Source organism: Mya arenaria, chromosome 5, assembly GCF_026914265.1.
Source record: "Mya arenaria isolate MELC-2E11 chromosome 5, ASM2691426v1".
Classification (NCBI taxonomy): Eukaryota; Metazoa; Mollusca; class Bivalvia; order Myida; family Myidae; genus Mya; species Mya arenaria.
The window spans coordinates 71,391,158-71,415,533 of NC_069126.1; the positions used below are offsets into that span (position 1 = coordinate 71,391,158).

A 24,376-nucleotide genomic window follows, 5' to 3' on the forward strand; every position below is an offset into this window, starting at 1 on the left:
TAAGGCATACGTACGCCAAACATTTATATGCAAAGTGGAACTATTGCTTCTATTAATAGGACTCCCGTTTGTTTCCGTCATTGTGTTGAACGCCGTGCACAGGACGGTGGTGTTAACATTGAAGCTGCTAAGTGACAGCAGCTGGTTGTTGGTCTGTGATCCAGACCAGGTGTAGGTATGGGGAGCCGGGTTGGCGTCGGCTTCACATGCCACTGAAGCTCCGTCTCCACGGATAATGTCAATGTTGTTGTCGGTAATGACTGAGCCAGTGTTAGATCCGTATGTGAATGACGGCAGACGAGGTGGATCTGAGAAACAAACGATCCTTTTCCAATTTATAATAATATTGATTGATAGATAGAACGTCGGAACGATTTCCGAACTATATCTGGTGTACTTTTAAATGAAACAAATGGACATTATTATAGAATAAAGTGTGAACTGCAACAATAGAACATATGCTGAAAATCGACGAAAATCAGTTGAAATAATACTATACTTTTTGACGTATTTGATATATTGATATCTGTTTGACGCAAAACATGATTGTTCTCTTAGCAAATACATTCATTTTTTTAAGTGACTATTTGATTGCTCGATTACGTCTGTCCGTCGCAGTTTCTGTCCTTTCAATAATTGCATGATGCATTGAACGATTTTAAACTAATCCTACCACAAGAGCTTACCATATCAATATTTATATGAAAAGTACAGACACAAGTAAAGTAGTCGAAAGTTTTACATAAACCAACAATTTAAATTAAGGTTAACGTCGGGGCCTCGACGTTACACTGACTAATTATATCAGTCATATGTCTCCGGTCCGGATAGACAAATCCGAGCCGAGGGCACCTGTGTTACCAACAAAACGGGCATTGCTTTGTAACCGACTACACAATGTGCACGAGCCTCGGATTTTTCTATCCTGACCGGACACACGTACTTGATATTTTGTGATAAAATTTACATTTCACCAAAAAGCGCGTGCGATGAAGTTTATTGACACAATGACGCACAGTATTTTATTCACTGCATACATCAACACGTTTCTTCAATATAACGTCTTTTAAGGGTTATTTTGTTTAGATTTGAAGCTATATGCTTGGTAAGGTTTAAATTTATAGAAATCATCTATTCAAATATCATAAAAATGCTTACATAAAGTGTATTATAAAATAAATAAAAAGTATAGCAACACAACGCCTGACTTATCTAGCTAGGTAGAGTTTTTTAGTATGGCTGAATTATTCAGAATTGTTTATTCGGTGTGCTAGAAATAGAGGTCCGCGTTACATCAAAGTTGGATTTGACTTAGTCACAACGTTTACGTGTTCATATTGTTTTATTTCGTCCCGTGAATTTCATATACTGACACAATTTTCTTAACTCGTCCGATAGTCACAGTCATTTGATAGAAATGAACTCAAGGTTCATTTTTCAATTATTTATTTTTCTTCAGATTTATCAAAGGTTACGCATACCAACGATCTAGGATAAGGTAGCAATGCATTTCTGCAGTTTGAAATTTGCAAAAAATCTCGAAAGGCCTTAGTTTTGATTTGATCGAAAAGTGTTGTTTACGTAAAACATGTAAAGAAAAGTACCCAAAAGAAAAGTTGCAACAAAACCATGCAGCGTACATGCAGATTACCCTCTAATCTTTAAAAAGGAACCGAAATTCTGACCTTGGCATGCTTTTAATTGACGAAATTTGTTCAAGTTTCGAGTGTAACCCCAAAATATCTCAACACAGTAATCTGTATTAAAACGTTTAACATGACGTTACTCGAAATATGGTAATGTTAATAAGATGATCAGATTAAAAATTTAAGAGGTTCTAGTTTTGTATAAAGTATTTGTTTTACCTATTGTTCTTTTGAAGTCCGAATAGAATACTTGTTTTAATCAGAATTGCATTGATTATAAATGAACACATGAAATAGTTTCTATAAGCTAATTTTGTTTAGAGTTGTTATAGCTAATGTACAAACACACACACACGCACGCACACACACGAACGAACGCACGCACACACACACGCACGAACGCACGCACACACGCAAAAACAAACACACACATGCATTAAAACACACACACACACGTACGCACGCATGCATGTACACACATACGCACGAACGCACGCACGAACGTACGCACGAACGCACACATGCAAAAACAAACACACGCATGCATTAAACACACACACACAGACGTACGCACGCACGCCAACACACACATACACTGGTAACTCAATGCAAAACAGATATCATTAAATGATACATAATACTGCATGTGTTCGAACGGCAGACCAATGTTAAAAATGTTTGGCATTATGCTTGTACACACAACAGATACTTTGAGAGCGGGATAAGGTTGCTATGCTGGCCATTGAATGTATCTCTTTAAGATGTTTCATGAAATTGTTGTACGAATAGCAGAAACTTTGACTATGGGATAAGATCGGGAAAACAGAATAACGAAGAAAGCGTGGCAACACACAATGCGCTGTTTAACAAAAGTCAACAGCATATTACTGCACTTATAAGATAAACGTTAAGATCAGCATTTTAACCATTTCAATTCTATCTTTGTGTGCATAAGCGTGCATGTGTTGCGTGCGTGCATGTGTATGGTCGTGCGTGCATGTGTCTGGGTGCCTTAACAAGATGGCATAATAGAAACGATGTAATGTGTACATTTAGATAAGTCAATTTAGTTCTATTCATGCTATTGAAACGTTAACAGAAAACAAGTATCAAACACTAAAATTTTCATTGTGTTTAATGTTATCGCCCGTGTAACATTCATTTTTGACCCGTTGAATATTGACCACAGAAGAAGTTTTTTCTGTTCAACTGATAACGGATCAATTTTTAGCGACCAAAAAACCCCCCACCCGAACCGTTAATTAATAACTCTTTTTTGCGTGACAAATGACCCATGTTGAAAGTTGATCACGGGTTATATTCAATGTCATACTAAGTCAATCATATGGTTATATCTAATTGAATTTAGTTATTGTAAATTGTTTTTTTTTTCATAAAATTAGCTTCATCAAACTTAGATCTAAAAACTGATCTCTATAACCTTATGTTAGGAACTTTTCAGGGACCGCTCCATGAATTGACATTAGAGTTGGCGTTACTTTTGGCCACAACCTTTTGACATAGGCCCCTCCCTCAGAGCCGAAATTGATGTAATTTAAAAAATGTTGGCTGAGTTTTTTTATTAACAATTTATAGTCCGAAATGCTGCATTTTAGCGTATTTTATTACATGTTTGTTTCCGATATTGACATAAACAGTGAACTTTGACCAATTCAGAGGAGAGGGCGCCGGCTGCTGCCCATCCTTGATCCGCTAGTTCTTTAAACACTGTAGTACGAATTATGTCGCTTACCATCTTTTGGAGTGTAAGTCATATTTTGTTAGATTTACTATGTTTCTGCAAAATCTAGACCCTTATTTTTTCAAATTTGGTAACTAACAAAGAAGTAATACCATTTTTAGTGGGATTTTTTCACTTTAGCTGACTGTATAGAAACAAAGCACGTGTAAGCATAGTCGTCTGACTTGAACCCTTGTTGATGTGCATTTTAAAAGAATTGGCCGTCATAGTAGTAGTAGCGGTAGCAGTAGCAGTAGCAGTTACAGTCGCAATCGCAGCAGCAGTTGCAGTCGCAGTCGCGGTAGCAGTCGCAGTAATAATAGCAGTGGCAGTCGCAGGAGCATTTGCAGTCGCAGCAGCAGGAGCAGGAGCAGTCACAGTAGCAGTCGCAGTAGCATTAGCTATCGCAGTCGCAGTAGCAGTAACAGTCACAGTAGCAGTAGCAGAAGCAGTAGTATAAATAGTAGTAGTAGTAGTAGCAGTAGTAGTAGTAGTAGTAGTAGTAGTAGTAGTAGTAGTAGTAGTAGTAGTAGTAGTAGTAGTAGTAGTAGTAGTAGTAGTAGTAGTAGTAGTAGTAGTAGTAGTAGTAGTAGAAGTAGTAGTAGTAGTAGTAGTAGTAGTAGTAGTAGTAGTAGTAGTAGTAGTAGTAGTAGTAGTAGTAGTAGAAGTAGAAGTAGTAGTAGTAGTAGTAGTAGAAGTAGTAGTAGTAGTAGTAGTAGTAGTAGTAGTAGTAGTAGTAGTAGTAGTAGTAGTAGAAGTAGTAGTAGTAGTAGTAGTAGTAGTAGTAGTAGTAGTAGTAGTTGTAGTTGTAGTAGTAGTAGTAGTAGTAGTAGTAGTAGTAGTAGTAGTAGTAGTAGTAGTAGTTGTAGTAGTAGTAGTAGTAGTAGTAGTAGTAGTAGTAGTAGTAGTAGTAGTAGTAGAAGTAGAAGTAGTAGTAGTAGTAGTAGTTGTAGTAGTAGCAGTAGTAGTAGAAGCAGTTGTAGTAGTAGCAGTAGCAGTAGAAGTAGCAGTAGTAGTAGTAGTAGTAGTAGTAGTAGTAGTAGTAGTAGTAGTAGTAGTAGTAGTAGTAGTAGTAGTAGTAGTAGTAGTAGTAGTAGTAGTAGTAGTAGTAGTAGTAGAAGTAGTAGTAGTAGTAGTAGTAGTAACAGTAGCAGTAGTAGTAGTAGAAGCTATCGATGTCGCATTAGCAGTAGCAGTTGCTGTAGCAGTAGCAATAGCAGTAGCAGTAGAACTCGAAGTAGCAGTCGCAGAAGCAGTCGCAGTAGCATTAGCAGTAGCAGTCGCAGTAGCATTAGCAGTAGCACTCGCCGTCGTAGTAGCAGTGGTAGTAGCAGTCGCAGTCGCAGTAGCAGTCACAGTAGCAGTCGCAGTCGCAGTAGCAGTGATAGTAGCAGTAGTAGTAGTATTAGTAGCAGTCGCAGTAGCAGTCACAGTAGCAGTAGCAGTCTCAGTCGCACTCGCCGTCGCAGTAGCAGTGGTAGTAACAGTCGCAGTCGCAGTAGCAGTCACAGTAGCAGTCGCAGTCTCAGTCGCACTCGCCGTCGCAGTAGCAGTGGTAGTAGCAGTCGCAGTCGCAATAGCAGTCACAGTAGCAGTTGCAGTCTCAGTCGCACTCGCAGTCGCAGTAGCAGTGGTAGAAGCAGTCGCAGTAGCAGTCACAGTAGCAGTCGCAGTCGCAGTCGCAGTAGCAGTGATAGTAGCAGTAGTAGTAGTAGTAGCAGTCGCAGTAGCAGTCACAGTAGCAGTCGCAGTCGCACTCGCCGTCGCAGTAGCAGTGGTAGTAGCAGTCGCAGTCGCAGTAGCAGTCACAGTAGCAGTCGCAGTCTCAGTCGCACTCGCCGTCGCAGTAGCAGTGGTAGTAGTAGTAGCAGTCGCAGTAGCAGTCACAGTAGCAGTCGCAGTCTCAGTCGCACTCGCCGTCGCATTAGCAGTGGTAGTAGCCTTGGGAGTAGTAGTGGCCATCGCTGTCGCAGAAGTAGCAGCAATAACTGTAGAAGTCGTAGTCTCAGCAGTGATAGTAGCAGTAGTAGTAGTAGTAGTAGCAGTCGCAGTAGCAGTCACAGTAGCAGTAGCAGTCTCAGTCGCACTCGCCGTCGCATTAGCAGTGGTAGTAACAGTCGCAGTCGCAGTAGCAGTCACAGTAGCAGTCGCAGTCTCAGTCGCACTCGCCGTCGCAGTAGCAGTGGTAGTAGCAGTCGCAGTCGCAATAGCAGTCACAGTAGCAGTTGCAGTCTCAGTCGCACTCGCCGTCGCAGTAGCAGTGGTAGAAGCAGTCGCAGTAGCAGTCACAGTAGCAGTCGCAGTCGCAGTAGCAGTGATAGTAGCAGTAGTAGTAGTAGTAGCAGTCGCAGTAGCAGTCGCCGTAGCAGTCGCAGTCGCACTCGCCGTCGCAGTAGCAGTGGTAGTAGCAGTCGCAGTCGCAGTAGCAGTCACAGTAGCAGTCGCAGTCTCAGTCGCACTCGCCGTCGCAGTAGCAGTGGTAGTAGTAGTAGCAGTCGCAGTAGCAGTCACAGTAGCAGTCGCAGTCTCAGTCGCACTCGCCGTCGCAGTAGCAGTGGTAGTAGCCTTGGGAGTAGTAGTGGCCATCGCTGTCGCAGAAGTAGCAGCAATAGCTGTAGAAGTCGTAGTCTCAGTAGCAGTAGCAGTAGCAGTAGCAGTCGCAGTAGCAGTACCAGTCACAGTAGCAGTCGCAATAGCAGTAGTTTAGTTTAGTTTAAACATATTTATTTTACAACGATTGTGAAACAAGTTATTACAACATTATATTAATCACTCTCGTTGGCACGATTTTACGCGAGAGTGTGGTCTTGTGTTGTGGGGGAAACCGAAGAACCCAATAGCAGTAGTTTAAATAGTAGTAGTAGTAGTAGTAGTAGTAGTAGTAGTAGTAGTAGTAGTAGTAGTAGTAGTAGTAGTGGTAGTGGTAGTGGTAGTGGTAGTGGTAGAGGTAGCGGTAGTGGTAGTGGTAGTGGTAGTGGTAGTGGTGGTGGTGGTGGTGGTGGTGGTGGTAGTAGGGTCATAATTTAATGCAGTCAGGATTCCATATGTAGGAGCGTTATTAGTGTGTGGGGTCATTATTCTGGTTACACCGGTGTCTAGTGGTGAATATTAATGACATGTTATCTTATAATCCTCCTGTAATACAATGCCTGCACACACCATAATACAAATATACACACGGCCAAAAACTCAGACTATCAACGAACGGAAAGACAGGCGGAAACAAATACAACAGACACAAGGACACTCAAAAAAATTGTGCAAAAAAGTCAAACTCACTGCAAACAGATTCGACAAAATTAGAGTGGATTTAATGTATTGTGGAAATATAAATACAAAGCATCAACAATTTATCAAATTGGTATGAAAAATGTAAGATCAACGAAATCTAATATACATATAATTTTATAGTTTTCAATTAAACACCTCATTGCGGATAGTGTCCAGTCAATTCGTACAGTAAGGGTTAAACGATACACCAAAGAACGCATCATTATGTATTTTGCGATACATTAGACCTGCACCATCATGAAATGATGCATTGCGATGCGCTTTGTTTGTTTATTTGAGTGTGTCAATGTATGCCCGTGCATTTTGACTGCATAATAGTTTGACCCCGCCGTGACGTCATCTGGGCTGGTATTCGATATTGGTCTTTATTGGATCTAAGAACGATGTAGCTAAGATTAACTTAAGTTGCATATTGCATACCACCCTGAAGGTGTTGAAGTGTCATAAGTGACATGAGATAGCAGGGACTGCAATGCCCAGTCAAATCCAGATATATGACTTGACTTGTAGAAACCGAGTGAGACACTACATATGCAGGTGTGATACGTTAGCTCTTTGCGAAGGGACCTCTTTGTTCGTTCACGTGATCGGTGTGAAGCACCGATACATGTGGTACAACTTTCCTGGGTTTAACCAGTACACTTTTTCAGAATACTTTCCGTTTAATGCCCAGCGCTAGGCAAGGGACCTAATGATACAATATTTTACAGTCTTTTAGATTTACGCGGCCACTATCGGGGCGTTTTAAAAAAATATATTATAGGTTTCAATTAAACGCTACGTGACTGCTATACTTCAGTCAATATGTTAAATAAGGTTATAGCAATACGCTCAAAAACATCGCTATGTACATAGATAAGTACATGTATATTAGTATATTGAGATATGTATTATTTTATTTTTTAAAATATCTTATACCCATGAGTTTATTCTATAATAAAGACGTTTCATGAACATGGCTTTTTATTTAATTATTTTTCTGTTTATTATTTCATATTTAAGAAAATGGATTACAGCTGTATGTTTATTTTATAGTATTATAGTAATTATTAAATTGCAACAGTGAGAAAACACTAGTATTCGAGTATTATGCAGGGGCGGATCTGGATGTCCCCAGTCCCTGGATCAGCTGGTGTATATACTAATACATTGTTGACTGCTGTATTTGGTTGATAATTCCCCCAGTGGAAAGAAAACTACCGAATCTTATCTCATGTTGTCATTTTCCTATCTTTTTCTTGTTTCCTGTTTTTGGAAATATTAATTTGGAACAATATAGCATCATACTATTAATTATATAAATAGCAAGAAGATTAAGGGTAGGCAAAATGAGATATGAAAAATGCATTAGCTATTAAGAATAACGAGTAACATGTAACTTAGATAGCAAACACTTGTAAGGTGTTTACGATTTGATGGTCAATAGCTATTTTTTTAAAATTATTTCCTGTTTTCATCAGATGGTCGTTAATTTCAATATGTGCGCACATGGAAGATAAGGCCTAGGAACAGTTTCATAAGAATCTGTGCTAGAGTGACCTGTTCATATTCGTGTTGACTATTTACATAAGATCAGCAGAATAAGATTTCGAATAAAACTACACTGCATTATACGCAAGGTTACATGCAACTAATATTTACACTAAAACTGAACGGAATGATGCACTATATAACACAATTAAACTATTTATAATAAAATCAAGTCTTTAAACTACTTATGAATTAACTTTGCATAATGTCTGCCATTTCCACTGGACGGCAAAACTAGAAAACAGATACTTATTAAAGCTTTAAAACCAATTAAAGGGGAGTAACTGCCGTGTTGATACGTTGAAAGGTAACATGTTGTCAGCTACTGCTTTTTCACACATCAATGTAACTGGCTGTTCAACGTATTGATAAACTTGTGTTTTTTTTGTTATCAAGGAGTTACAAAAACAAATATTCACTGTTTCACAATTTTTGGATGTGTTCATTTATCTTTGACAAAAAAGTACGATTACTTAAACTATTTTGTATAAATAACTCGGGTTTCCTGCTCCAGTTCCACGCCGGCGTTACATACACATTGTCTCGTTCCTAAGAGGCGTAAATAAAACATTAAGTCGTTGGATCTATTTTGTGGGCAGTGATTTTGACTTTTGAACTACCGATATAAAGAAAAAACCATCTGCTGATCAAGAGCAACCAATCAATAAAGTTCCATGATTATTGTTCGAACTTTTTCATAATAAACCTGGATCGTTGTCATATTGATCGAGAACAATAGGGGCCATCACCTGGCAAATGCTTTAACTAAACACTGATGTTTTATTGCGATACTTAATTATTCGGATAAAATTAGGTCAACCTTCCTATTAACAGACAGACAGATATGCGTGAATCTACATGCAACTTTTTACAACATATTTCAATAGAGTCCGTCGAAATATTTCCAATGTACCAACACATAATTTCGCAGACGTCTATTATTGAGTTCGATACACCTTGTTCGCTTTAATGGAATATATGTGAGCCGATCTCATGGCGCGTCTCGAATTTTCTACCTCTGAGATACCACTGAGGACCTTCATAAACCAATACTGAATACGCAATTTATTTTTTCTAATATCTGCTTGTAACAATTACCGAAGACGATTTTCACGTGTAACATGCTTTTCGCTCAATTGCAAGTGGTTAAAACCAAAACGTTACCAGCGACGTTCAGCATGTTAAATGACTTTTAACATCGCCCTTAGACCTGTTTTATTGGTTAAGTACAATAAAGTTGTTAAGTACCCGGCAGACTTTTTAATACAGATGTAGGTTGAACAACTCTATTAAATTCACTGATATAAAGTCGGTTTTCTTTTATCGCTATATTACCGTAGTATTAATGATTTCGCTTTCATTTTGATTTTTGACCGATATCTCAACAACAAAGCTTCTCATAAATACATAGATATTCGACCTGACGTCAGTTGGATGTTTAGAGAAATAAATAGAGAAAGACGAAAATAGCATTTAGTTGACTAAAACACAAATAAACAAAAATATATTTGGAAAAAAGGCCGGTGCTAGAGTATGTATTATTGTATGACTCATACATGTGCAGAGTTTCATGTATGGTACATGTATACAACGTCAGAAAAAACTATTATACAAAAATACAAAAGATCCTTTCAATTAGTTGGACTTTGCGAATGTACTTAAAACACTTTTTGAAAAAAATATAATTTCATAGTGTATTTTAAACAATGCTAAATTTAAGAATGTAAATTTTTGTTTTATATTTTGCATGCATCGTAAAATATTTAATCTGCTATTTCCATGAGCTCTGAAGATTTGGTATAAATTGGTTGGAAGTAACTGATTTCTGGATGGTGATGTAATGGTCAACTACTATGCATGACCTCAGAAAGTTCCTACAAATAATTTTCTTATAACTAGAGTATAAATTCGCTAAAAGATTTTAATAGTATTTTCACTCTGCATAAATGTTTTATTTTACAAAAGAACCATAAACTTACAGTGATTTTTTTTTCAATATTTTTAGAAGATTCAAAGCATGGATGAATGATTTTCAAGTATCTGAAATAAAGCTAGAGAAAAGGTTTTTTTAGATAGATTTTTAAAACGTAAAACAGAAAGTCGGCCATTTATTGTTGATGTTGTAAGTCAATCGAGACGCCTTTTTGTTGTTTTTAGTAGATGGTCACTCAACAGAGCTTCTAATGAAGTTTCATTAAATTTGACCCAGTAGTTATCGATGAAGGATTTTTTTAAGAAAAAACAGGAAGTTGGCCCACGGCCTGACCAGTTTCGTCCAGGCATATTTTGATCAAATTTGATGGAGGTCTAGTACACGATGCTACATACAAAATATTATCGGCGTGGGCCTAGCAGGTATTTCAAAAAATCCCTATGTAATTATGAAAGAAACATCGCCGGGGTTGGGCCAGACTGGTAAGAAGGAGATGTTGACGCCGGACGACGGTAGACGGATGACGTTCAACGGACGCCGGACCGATCACAATAGCTCACCTTGAAACATGTGCTCAGGTGAGCTACTCCCCCCCCCACAAAAAACAACAGCCTACGCTTTTACATTCATGCTTATCCATTTTGTAAAACACTTGAAAACATCAACAGGAGGCTTGTTTATCGTTTAAACACTTTAATACTAGTATGACGTTTTGTCTATGATCGATATAAATTCAAAATATTATTTGACCGATAATGTCCGATGATCGATTATGATTTTAAACCGATTTTCATTCTCAATTGTTAAGTTATGTTTCTGACTAAAATTTAAATTACTCACATTTCACAGGTCATGCACTTTTCATTGTGGCTCCTTTATATGATCTTTTTACAAAATAGTGGGTATACTAAAATGATCTAAATTTGAAAAAAAAATACAATGAATGCCAATGAACAATTACGTTTAGAAGCTAGATGCAACTCGTTTTGAGAAAATGCCTTCTTTTATATGAATTTAGTGTTTGTAACAAGCCTCTTTATATTCTATCAAAATGAAGAAGAGTTCATCTTAAATTTAATAACGTTTCTCTTTCTTGGCAAAACGGGATGTACTTCCATTGTGAAACATTAACGGATGGCTTTTGGGAATACATCCCAACCACAACGTTGTTTGCTGTACAATTAATTTGCCCTGTATTACGTCACCTTTTACTTGAGTGTAAACGGATATAACATGAATAGACGTGCCCATTCTGGCCAGCTTTCGGCGGGATTAAGTTAATAGTAATCATTATGTTTTAGTGTATACTCACATAATACATTAATCGATAGCTTTGCAGAATTCGTCTCCACTCCTACATTGCTAGCTGAACAATATATCTGGCCATTATGGTCAGCTTTTAACGGAGTGAAGTTAAGTGTGCTCCGCGTCACGTTAAGGTCATCCACCTCTTGGTACGTGTCCGTGGAGAGCGACGTTACGTCCTGCACCTGCCCAGACCTTTGGATGAACCATCTGACCGAGGCAGCTGGTAACCCGCCCGATGTTCGGCATTGCAATGATGTTATGGTATTCTCTTTAACGTTGATAGGGTCGGTGGTGGGAGATAACATCACGTAAGTGATGCCAACTGCAAAAAAGAAACTTTTCGTGTCCATGATGATGTCATAACCACCCTAGTAAATGCCTTAACTTATTAACTTAAATGTGTATTGCCATATATTTGGCATGTTTCAATATTCAAACGTATACAAATATCAAACATTGATAACCTTTCTAGTTATGTTATACAGTTTGGCAGATCCGGATCAAAACCCAGTGTTTAAGATATTCATAAACATATTGCTTCTTTCTCCATTATGTATTTATTTTCCGACTTTGGAATGTTATGAATTGGGCGGGAAATAAATTATGCAATATGGTAATATTATTCGTCAGTTCAAGCTTATTGAGGTAGTATTGACCAGATCATATCAGATGTTTATGGTTCAACTATTGTATTTATGTTCGTTTAGAAGGCTTTAATGTTGAAAATGTTGTCATTGAATTAGTATTTTGAATACTTGATTAGGAATGAATGTAGAAATGCTTATTTTTAATTTAAATATTGTATGACACGGTGTACTTAACTGTATTTTCATACAAATACATCATTTTAACCTAATCGGGTAACGGTTGAAAAACCCTATTTGGGGTTTTCTCATAGAGATAAAATATGATATTTGTTATACCTTACATTTGAACTAATCTATGGGGATAATATGCCATTTCCCTTTGTATTGTGTGTGTTGTTATCGTAGTACAACCGGTATTCAATCAATGCCCTATGAGACTTTTACTTTCTGAATTTCATCAACTGAAAAGTAGCAAGTAAACTAGTCAAGTGTGGAGAAACCAACTAATGCTAGTTAAATGCTTTAAAACAAACCTGCACAGCATTATCATCCCCTTATATCAATTGTCTTTCGTCTAACTGTGCGACCGCCTTTCTATAAGTCTGTCCTTTTGGAGTTATACCTTTTAAATCCATGTGATTGTATTATGATGTAGATGCATCATAACCGTGGGACGAGGAGCAAACGAGTTTACCAGGGTATTATTATTCAGTCCAGATTGATGGCGTTTTTGAAGACAATCTTATTTTGTTTCATTTCTATATAAATAATGTATAAAAAATTGTATAAATAGCAAATAATGATACGTGTAACGTGCATGTTAGTGTGATCGTAAATCAACCGGTACAGTATTTAAACGTTTACTTTCTTAAATTAGCCAACTGCAATTTTAGTTTTAGTAACAAACCATTCAGTTATATTTTTGCGCTTATAACGCGTCTTAAGGCTAATGGCCATGGTTGTGCGTGTTGGTGGGTGCTTTAAGAGTGAGAAAACAACTGACTTGAGTTAGAAACCAAACCTGAACAGCATCATAGGCTCAAAATATTTGTCTGTTGTCAAAACCATAAATAAAGCCTTAAATGTGGTCATAATCATGTATTATTATTACTGTATAACATCCTTAATTTCATCAACTGCAAACTTGTTAAACTTTATGAACTAGTCAAGTGTGGAAAAAAACAACTAACGTTCGTTAGGGTTTTTAAACCAAACCTTAACAGCATTTTTATCTCCTCATATCCATCTGCGTTGTCCGCCTGTTCGATTTGCGAACGCCTTTCTATCAATTTGCCCTGTTGGAGTTATATCTTTTAATTCCATGTGAATAATTTTCAATCTATTGTGATAAAGATGCATCATAACCGTTAGAGAAAATATGTTAAATCGGGTATTTTTTTATCCTGTCTAGAGTGATGGCCGTTTTGTAAAAATAATATAGAATTATAGAGCAATGATGCACTAGCAAGTTTTGTCTTGATATTGTTAATCAAATTAAAGTTATTTCCCTCTTTGAAGCACTGTCTTGAGCTTTATTTTAACTGAGGAATGGATATAAGTGAAACTTGTATTGCGAATGTGCATGCATAATTATACTGGAAATGGTACATTGGCAATGTTTGTCGCTATCGAGTACGTAAATTATAAGTATCTTCCATGGCCGAGAGTGTAAGATAGGTTCATCCCGATCCGAGCGTAGGGTGTTTTGCGGAAACGAGGTTTACCGAGTTCCGCAAAACACCCTGCACGAGGGTCGGGATGAACCTATCTTACACGAGAGGCTATGGTAGATGCTTTTTCTCCCACCTCAGTTAAACAAAGATAAGTAAAATGCATTTTTTGCATGAACTCTTTTGTGCTTAATGAAAATAATTGTGCATGGATATGCGATAATTCTTGGTTGACATAGATGTGCGCGCAATGATTCAGATGATGTTTATAGTCAAATCGGTCAAATAGTTCTAAAGAGAGTGAAGCATTATTTCTTGAAAGGTGCGTGAAAACTGTTTTATGGTGACATTTGAAGCGAGAAATAATTAATAAGCGTTCTAAATATTGTCACAATAAAATGTTTCCATGATGCTTCAGACGACAGTCTTTAACAAGGGAGGTAATTACAATGTGGTGACCATTGAAAAGAAGTTTCATACGGGCATTTTATTTTCGCCCGTGGGCAAGATAAGAATTTCTAGCATGGTTCAATTATTGGATCTACTTATCTGAGGTGGGAGAAATATGGATCTTGAAGTATAATTGTATCTTTTGAGAGCCATACGCATGTAAGTTACACATACAAAGTAACGACAGGTACATGAAGTAAAGTATGCATAAATACAATGCAAGTATTGTCTTAATTGAGGTTACACTCTTTAATTGATGAAAAAGCCTTAAATTCCCATCCGAGTCAATTAAAGCTTCAGTGCAATAAGAACATATCACATACCCTTATTTTCTGTAATCGAAGTAAAAACACGAGTTATAAATACGTATGCAGGACACAAAGGTTTCTAACCCCAATTCTAAGTATCCAATGCTGGTTTTCAATTCAACTGCAAGTTTTATAAAGAAGCACTGAAGAAATAAATAATCTTATCACATGAAATGCGATTGGTTTTAAAGTATTTAATGATTTGTTTTACAATTTCCTTTTTTAACCAAAACAAGGACATTTAATGATACACATCTAAGCATATCCGAACTAAATAAAACCTTCATTCATTTCAAGGACTTTAATTGCAAGGCAATATTCAACGTTTCCCAATATAGAGCGAGTATTATTCATGATAAATTGCCATGTAAGGAATACATATTTGATTGATTTCATTTCGACAACCTTTATACAATGTTGAATGCCCTATGTAAAACTGGCGTTTTTATCTAGTTTCTTAGGTGAACAGCCTGTGTGACCTTCAAAGTGTTGCATATGCCAAGAAAATATAGTTATTTAATACCGAGTAGATGAGAATGGCATAAACAAATTTAAAGCTGATTACCTTGCACTGTAATTGCTACCTCCTGACTGGGTTCTGGTTTTCCATCGACTGTAACTTGGCATTTCCATCTGACCCCGTTCTCAGTCCTCGAAACGTTCCTTATTGTAAGCGTGAGTCTGTTTGTAGCAGGACAGGCGTATGTGTATAGTGTGGAGTTTGGTGCAAAATCAACGAATGGAGGAGAACAGTCGTTGTCCCCTCTAATGCGTATGGTCCCGATAGCAAGATCAGAATTACTTCCTACTCGCTTACTCCATACTACATACATGACGTTTGTACTCTGTGTCGCACAGGTAAGTGTCAGAGGATTGTACTGTGTCACGGTGGGAGATGTTGGAGACATCGTGACCTCCTGGGCTTCAGTACCTGGAAAAACAAAATAATTGTAACTATTATTTATATACATTGTTTTTTACTTAATATACTACAGACATTCAAATACCGAAAGCAATGTTTTCCACAGCATGACAATGTAGAAGTCTAACCATTTATTCCACAGTATAAAAATCTTGGAAAGATAATTTCAGGTACATTGAAGTTCAATGCAATAAATCAACAGTATAGGCATTAATTTTAATCTAAAGTGCCATCGATTTTACGAACGCTCAGCGGTGAGTGTTCGGACAAAAATATAAGTTTATCGACTATAGTAACTTTACTTTTAACATTGCATTTAATAGATAAGAAGAGGATAAAAAAATGAAAGCTGAAATTGTTTTTGTAAGAATAGAAACTGTATTTGCAAAACGGTCGTTAAAAAGATTAATAATACGACGGGCTACAGAATCGGCATATGTTTGAAAAGAAGCAAACAAGCGCCATTCAGTAGATTAAATAAGCAGTATTTCAACACTGAAACTGAATGAAAAATGTTATTCTTTAATATTGTTGAACAATAAAATAAAACGAGCACAAGATTGAACACGGAAAATCATTTGGATTTCATGGCCTTAGGTAATATAGTTAACTTAGTTTAATTACTCCACCCACCTGGAAAAACACAGCAAATGTTTATGTTGCACATTTGTCACATTTCTAGTTATGATTTGGTTTTGCCGTTTACAACACAAGTATAAATGATGTTAAAATGTCACAGAAAAATGTCACTGAATAACATCACTCGGTTTTAAAATGATTTGTAAACAAAGTGTGCTATTATCAAGAAATATGTGTATACATTCTTATCTGTAAATGCCAAATAAATTTTCCCAAACAAGTATTACAACTAAGCCTCCTCATTACCAATCAAAATCAAGGAAAATAATATGTAGTGAAGAAAGTTTTCTGAAATCGTATTTTTAAAATTAGTTTTAATATCAGACAATAAATTGTATGAAAAAAGAATATGCTCTCCGGCATTATATAAAAACACCACATGCGTGATATAAAATAATTGACTTATTTTCATATTTTCTAGGTTCAATCCAAACTTCTAGAACACGTCGCCTTGATTTGAAATCGTTTGCGGAGGTCCATATAATGGCTGATTCGATTCTTCTTTGTATGAGCACGAAGCAATCAAATTATTCATCACTTTAAACTCTTAGTTTTCAATCGTTTAATTCTATATTATATTCAAACTTTTTTGTACTTATGTTTATTTCCAAGTTGACTTTAATGAAATCTACCGGTTTGTATAATTCAATTAGACACATAAATCAAAACAATCATATGAAATTAATATAATACCAAATAATTAATTTTGTATCAAACAATGCATATGATATTTAGTCATTTTGCTTTAAAATAATTAAATGTTAGACTTCCATGATTTTGCGGATTGTAAACTGTTTCGAAGTATGTGTATAACGTATTTCTTTGAGATTCATTTACATATGACTGCTTAATTTTCAAAATACAGAAATTTTATTTCAATCTAATAATGATAATAAATCGCACTTACGCGTAAACTTAGTTTAATGTAAACGTTTCGGCATAACGCATACATCAGTACATATTGTAAACAATATCAACAGGAAGTAACGCAGACGCAATTTTTAACAGCAGTTGTTGTTGTTGTTCTTGATGTTGATTTTTTGTTTTGTTTTTTAATAACTTATAGCTTACAAACTCATATATGCATTTTACGCACATTTTTGTTTCAAATTAAAAATGCCAGTTTTACCAAATACTATTTTTGTGTGAACGCACAACGCTTTCTGTAAGTTTTCGAATAAATGATTAACTATAAGTGGTATAAAATATAGATAATTCAGTTAAATATATTTATTTTAAAACGTAAACCATTGGTATTTTGTTGGAAATATTTAATAGTTGTGTTGAAGTTTAATCGCGTCCGAAAAAAAACGAGGGACAAACAGCCATCGTGGGTTTATTTCCCATGAGAGCAGATTGATCCCTGGCATTGAAGGCGACAATAATTTGATTCTACTCAAAGATCGTTTCACCACTACTCAATTGGTAAGCTACTTTAAAAGATATGGAACAAGCAATACAAGATATGAATTGAATGAACATACACAAATTAACACATACATGATGTAACATTTACGCCGAGTCTATGATACTTAAGATGTCTGACACTTAAGGTCGTTTTCGCAAACTATATTACAATTATAAGAAACAAACGGTTTAAAATATGGATAATTTCCTATCTGTTTGCAGCACTTATGGTCAACCTTCGATTTGAATTAATTATAACACATTGTTGCGTATTTCATTCGTTGTTTAAAAGGATATAATTCTAAAGAAATAATATATCTACTTTAGACGGATACATATGTGTACCCGATGTGAGCATCGTACTCACGACCACCGGAACACTAGCAATGCTCACTAACCAACTTGGTTAACCATGTAGCTGGTTCTTAGGGGTAACTCAAACACTACAATCCTCGTTCTATATGCCTTTAAGACTTATCAAGACATCCATGCCTTTTTCAGAGCAGAGTTCGAACAATGTGCATCAACGAGATATTAAAAAAACAGATTTGAAAAACTAAAAACGGCGTCATCAATTAGGAACTAGTTTCACTTGAAATTATTGCACGTCATGACCTTGGCTACAATAAATATATTTGCACGCTTACTTTATTGGAATACCTAAAAACAACATTTCCAACGTCAAAATTGCACTTCCCATGTTTGCGGTAATAATGAAACAATCCGATTCGACGGCACGCATCGTTACTTTTTTCCGCACGTACCCCCGAGTCGAACATTTCCATCCGCACCGCAAACATGCGAAATATAATTATTTTCGTACCTACATACATAGCAACAATAAAGCAGACCGAATTAAAAATCTCAATACAATCATTCATTTTTTTTAATTCAAACTAGTAAGTTGTTTGTTAATCAGTAGAACTATAAGCTTTAGGAAGGTCGTAGGCAAATCTGTCTACGACTAATTAAGCTTGGGTCTGAATCCTTAAGCGGCCGTGGTAACATGACGTCTAATTTTACACTTTTCCAAAAACTGTGCAATGTACGTTTGATACAGATTCATAAAAGAAACAAGAGTGCCACAAAGCGAAGGCTTACGCTCGTTGGCATTTTTGTCGAATGAGAGGCATTATTCAACAATTATAAAAGTAAGAGTTAAGTTCCTTGAAACAAATGCAAAAAAGTCTCTGGCGATTTCATGTTAACAATATCAAATATAATTATCTTGAATAGTTATCAAGTAATGGACAAGGTAAATTCTTTGAATGACTTCATGTTCTTCCATGTTTCTTGTTTGTGATTTTTTTGTTTTTGTGTTCTATGTCTTAAGCGTTTACCCAGTTCCATTAAACCTTTTTTATGTCTAAACTTTTAGCTAATGAGCTTGTTTCTGTATTTAATCACAGTATTTTTCAAAGTATTCAATTCAAAAGTCCATTCAAATACTTTCGTTTTAGAAAATGAAGAATGTCCTTAACTTACATACTTACAACTTATACTTGATATACTTACTATTATCTTTAAGGCTCAACTGATCACACTTATTTACTGCGGATTAAGTTGAAGATAAAATGTGAATAGAATACACAATATTGCACCATTAAAGAATAATAATTACTAAAAATTCCTGGCGGATGGGACCCTAACTCCCCTTACCCAATTTAAACCATATATTTCGAGTTTATAAAAGGGACGAAAGCCCAGCCTAAGTTGTACCCCTAATATACTTAATCCTGGTTAACACAGTTGTAACTGCTTTGTCGGCAAAATTTGCTATATAAATATTCAGTCGATCCTTAGAAAATCTAAAACTCTATATCATACAAAATATATAATGTATACAGACAATTGTATTCATTTCTTTCAAAAAAAGCGGGCTTAATAAAAGCTGAATAATTTCACATGCTAAATAAATGTTCAACCGAAAACTAAACAAATGAACATTTTATTTCTAAATTATGCTTGGAACCACACTGTTAACATCTCATAATAATCATTTAATAACTAAGTATACAGACACCAACGCAACCTTGCTACATTTACTAGTAAAATGAAATGACATTTCATAACTGGAAAATGACGTTGTAATCAGCATTTTCGCTGTTTCTCTTAAAATTGTTCAAACGGAATATTTATTTTAAATCGATGATTTCAAAGTGTTATGGTGTTATATGTGCTTACAAACATCGACGCTCGATTTATAACGCTTGACAAGATTCATTTAAAATACCGTTAGCCACCGAAGAAGTATTTGCATAGGAGCACAACGAAAACTAATATATAAATAGTTGATTGTGGAAGAAATTGTTATGTAGTATGGCCAAACGAAACCACAGGAAAAATAGAACGTCAGAAACAGAACTCAAAACATCAAAGAGACACGTAAACGACACCTCAGCTTATATTACGTGAAGTATTTCAATCGTACTGTACGAATGTTACACAACGAATGCTTCTACTCACTCGCTCACCCGCTCACCCGCTCGCCCACTCGCTCGCTCGCTCACTCACTCACTCACTCACTCACTCACTCACTCACTCACTCACTCACTCACTCACTCACTCACTCACTCACTCACTCACTCACTCACTCACTCACTCACTCACTCACTCACTCACTCACTCACTCACTCACTCACTCACTCACTCACTCACTCACTCACTCACTCGCATCTATTGAGAAAATATGTTACCTACCTGAATTTATCCTTTTCACTGTAATTATTACAAAATCACTATGCAATTTACGTTAAACATGACTGTATAATCTTGCGTTAATAATGACTCCTGTGTATGTACTATACTATTTTATATTTTAAACCAAATGTACATTTAATATCTTATAAATGTTTAAACGAATAAGGAAGTTTTAAACAGACAAAATTTTACATAAAATTAAAATGTATTCGTCAAAGTCACGGGGTCCAAACTCAGTCACACGATGAAAAGTTGAATGACGAAGTAATGTCACAGACGCAAGAAGATAATGTCTAACAAACAGAGCAATATTTAAAATCAAAGCATAAACATTTAGTTATCTTTTTATAAGGAAGAATTTAATCTTACTGAAATACTTACTTATCAAACCGAATCAGGAAGTTTAACACCAAAGAAGGTGTACAAAAGAGGAGATGCATTCGTCTTAGTGACGGGGTTCCAACTCAGTCACACGATTAAAATTGGACGCGTGTAGATAATGTCCCTCTATTTTATAGAGCAATACGTATAAACAAATGATATACATTCATTTTCTAGAGAGAAATGTTTACAGTTATCGTGACATTTGGAAGAAGTCAGTCTCTTGACAGTTAACTAGCATTTATGAATTATATTTTTTTAATTAAAAATAATAACCACTTGGATCAGTTGAGATCAAATCATGTAAACTTAACATGTCTGTATATATTCTAATTGAAACAAGTAAAGCATATACCCATGTCTCTCTTAAACATCAGTTCTCTTATTGAATATTACATTTTAAAGCATTTTTTTTCAGATATTGAACAGTTAAATCACTTCAAACAAGGTTACTGCGTAAGTTGTCACATTCAGCGTGTTCTTAGCGGGGTTTAAGGTCAGGTGATTTACAGAAGACATTCAAGGGATATTTTCAAGAAACTGAAATACACGTGCGGCATTTGCATTACACAGAACAAACCATCTGCTATTCGGCTTTGAAGTAGGGTCTAATATTTGTGTTATTTTGAATATTATGTTTCTAGTTTTCTTCTGTTGGGCCTTGACTTTCTGCTTTAAAGATGGAATATCGTATATAAATTTAGTACTGTGCTTGTCTCAGTAGTTGTCATACTATCACTACGACTACATCTTAACATGCAACTCTTTATTTACTTGTTTCGATTTGTTCTGTTTTCAGTTTCTTGTATTACATAATAATAAAACTTTTGTATCGTTTTAATATAACCAGATAATTTAAGTGGTTTGTATACTCAGTTATCAATTATTTCCTTGAGTATACAAATCGCGTAAAACTGATTATATACTTTTGACTAAGTCTGAAAACAAGCTAACTTTGTATCGTACTGTAAAATAAATGCGTTAGTTCTAAGGGTTGTGGTCAACGTCTAAAATATGTTAATTGGTGTTGCTGATATTACTGTAATTTCCCTTTAATATATTTACACTCATTTTCTGTCGAGCCGTTTGTAGTTATCTTTCGAAATCATCTCTATTTGTTAGCGTCATGCTTATTATGTGTATGGTTTGGCATTCGTGTTTGATTAATTGGAATAATGGAACAAAGGTGAAGGAGGTTATGCAATTTATATAATTATTTAAAAATTGTATAGAGAGAGAGACAGTTATAAAGAGTGATTGGTGCATCAGTGATCTAACCTTAGTGATGAAAAAATGTTCGTTATTTTTTTCTTTAGCTCAGTCTTTACAATTCTTATGCTCTATTCCCCGTCCATTCTCAAAACCCTGTATACAGTAGATAGAGGAATGTCTGCAGTTTCTGGAATATTGCTTGCAGTTGTAATCCCATCACTATAGAGCTCATAAACAATCTCTTTTTTTCAGATGCACGCATTTCAACACTCAACCTTCAAGGTCGTCTGCTCAAATGTAAACAAAGGGAGATAACTCTAACACATTACTAAAAAAAAATAGGGGAGAGTAACTTACCCTTATAAAAATTATAAAGAAGAGATAAAAAAAATATGTTTTGGAATTTGTCAACTACTTTGTCATATTGTGCAAAAACGATACTAGAATGACTTTAATTATAAATAGTATTACAGTATAACATACCTAAAGTTAATACCACGTATTGTGTGAAATGTAATTACTAAGGTAAAATAATAGAACGGGTAATAAAATAGAAAAATAAGGAGCGTTCACGAGACCTACATTCAGCCAAAGTGTAATCACTGTATCGTGGTCATAAATATAAAAAAGTAAACTTGAAAACCCTTACGGATTACAACGCAGAGATATGATACATCATTATCAAAACGTTTGTTTTATATTTGATATGTGTTAATGTAATATACATGTATACTGCGTACTTGTATATTGTGGTCTGTGTGTACTGTTCATAATTGATCTGGTGTCAATAAACGATAACATAGATTTAATATTAACCACTTATACATCTTATTGCAAACTCACTTTACATTATGCAATAACACTTGAATCATTAAATATTTAACGTATTCAAGATTTTTTTAAATCTTTCATATAGACATTTATTTTCTCGAAACTAATAAACATGTCTACTTTAAACGCTCCAATAGCACATTTTAACATATTTATTATATACGTATACAAAATAGTTTTAACCCACCTGAGTTTATCCATTGCACTACAATTATCACCACTGTCAATCCAAAGTGTACATTAACCATGACTGTTTTTAATATTGGCGAAACATGTATGATTTTACAAATGTAATGCTAAATCAGGAAGTTTTAAAGCAAAGCAGATGTACATTTATTAAAACACATTCATGAATATGGTTATCAGCGAGAAGTTAAATTGTGTTTGTTTAAGGGCCTTTCACCGTATAATTATATTGCACAGAGGTAGAGAAAGACAACACCTGAATTATTAAAGATTATTTGAACAGAGACTTATTGAAATTTGTACGGTTACAGAAAAGTATTTTAAATTTTTAAAAATATATTTACAAACATTTTACAGACTATTAAATCTTCTCGAGCTAATTAGTATCAATACGCATTCAAGCATGAACATTTGCAAAAAATATTGCATTATTAAAAAAACACTATTATAATGTCATGGTTAATGTACACTTTGGATTGACAGTGGTGATAATTGTAGTGCAATGGATAAACTCAGGTGGGTTAAAACTATTTTGTATACGTATATAATAAATATGTTAAAATGTGCTATTGGAGCGTTTAAAGTAGACATGTTTATTAGTATCGAGAAAATAAATGTCTATATGAAAGATTTAAAAAAATCTTGAATACGTTAAATATTTAATGATTCAAGTGTTATTGCATAATGTAAAGTGAGTTTGCAATAAGATGTATAAGTGGTTAATATTAAATCTATGTTATCGTTTATTGACACCAGATCAATTATGAACAGTACACACAGACCACAATATACAAGTACGCAGTATACATGTATATTACATTAACACATATCAAATATAAAACAAACGTTTTGATAATGATGTATCATATCTCTGCGTTGTAATCCGTAAGGGTTTTCAAGTTTACTTTTTTATATTTATGACCACGATACAGTGATTACACTTTGGCTGAATGTAGGTCTCGTGAACGCTCCTTATTTTTCTATTTTATTACCCGTTCTATTATTTTACCTTAGTAATTACATTTCACACAATACGTGGTATTAACTTTAGGTATGTTATACTGTAATACTATTTATAATTAAAGTCATTCTAGTATCGTTTTTGCACAATATGACAAAGTAGTTGACAAATTCCAAAAAATTTTTTTTTTATCTCTTCTTTATAATTTTTATAAGGGTAAGTTACTCTCCCCTATTTTTTTTTAGTAATGTGTTAGAGTTATCTCCCTTTGTTTACATTTGAGCAGACGACCTTGAAGGTTGAGTGTTGAAATGAGTGCATCTGAAAAAAAGAGATTGTTTATGAGCTCTATAGTGATGGGATTACAACTGCAAGCAATATTCCAGAAACTGCAGACATTCCTCTATCTACTGTATACAGGGTTTTGAGAATGGACGGGGAATAGAGCATAAGAATTGTAAAGACTGAGCTAAAGAAAAAAAATAACGAATATTTTTTCATCACTAAGGTTAGATCACTGATGCACCAATCACTCTTTATAACTGTCTCTCTCTCTATACAATTTTTAAATAATTATATAAATTGCATAACCTCCTTCACCTTTGTTCCATTATTCCAATTAATCAAACACGAATGCCAAACCATACACATAATAAGCATGACGCTAACAAAT

At 35.1% G+C, this 24,376-nt stretch overlaps 1 protein-coding gene across 5 annotated transcripts in view; it reads right to left on the reverse strand.

Annotated features, from left to right (window-relative positions):
* Nucleotides 1-22,869, reverse strand: part of LOC128234938 (nephrin-like) — a 34,934-nt gene extending 12,065 nt beyond the window's left edge. For 4 of the 5 annotated variants that reach the window (XR_008261072.1, XR_008261071.1, XM_052949588.1 and 1 more), the window contains exons 1-4: nucleotides 22,744-22,869; nucleotides 15,030-15,395; nucleotides 11,454-11,771; nucleotides 15-308 (exon numbers count right to left, since the gene is read on the reverse strand). Coding sequence is in view for 3 of the 5 variants with exons in the window: in XM_052949588.1 (XP_052805548.1) it covers nucleotides 15-308; nucleotides 11,454-11,771; nucleotides 15,030-15,395; nucleotides 22,744-22,804 (1,039 nt within the window). In the remaining 2 variants the exon portion in view is untranslated. Of the gene's footprint in view, nucleotides 1-14; nucleotides 309-11,453; nucleotides 11,772-15,029; nucleotides 15,396-20,132; nucleotides 20,278-22,743 lie in introns of those variants that run through there. The other variant, XM_052949589.1, reaches the window with a different exon arrangement.
* Nucleotides 22,870-24,376: the final 1,507 nt, after the last annotated feature.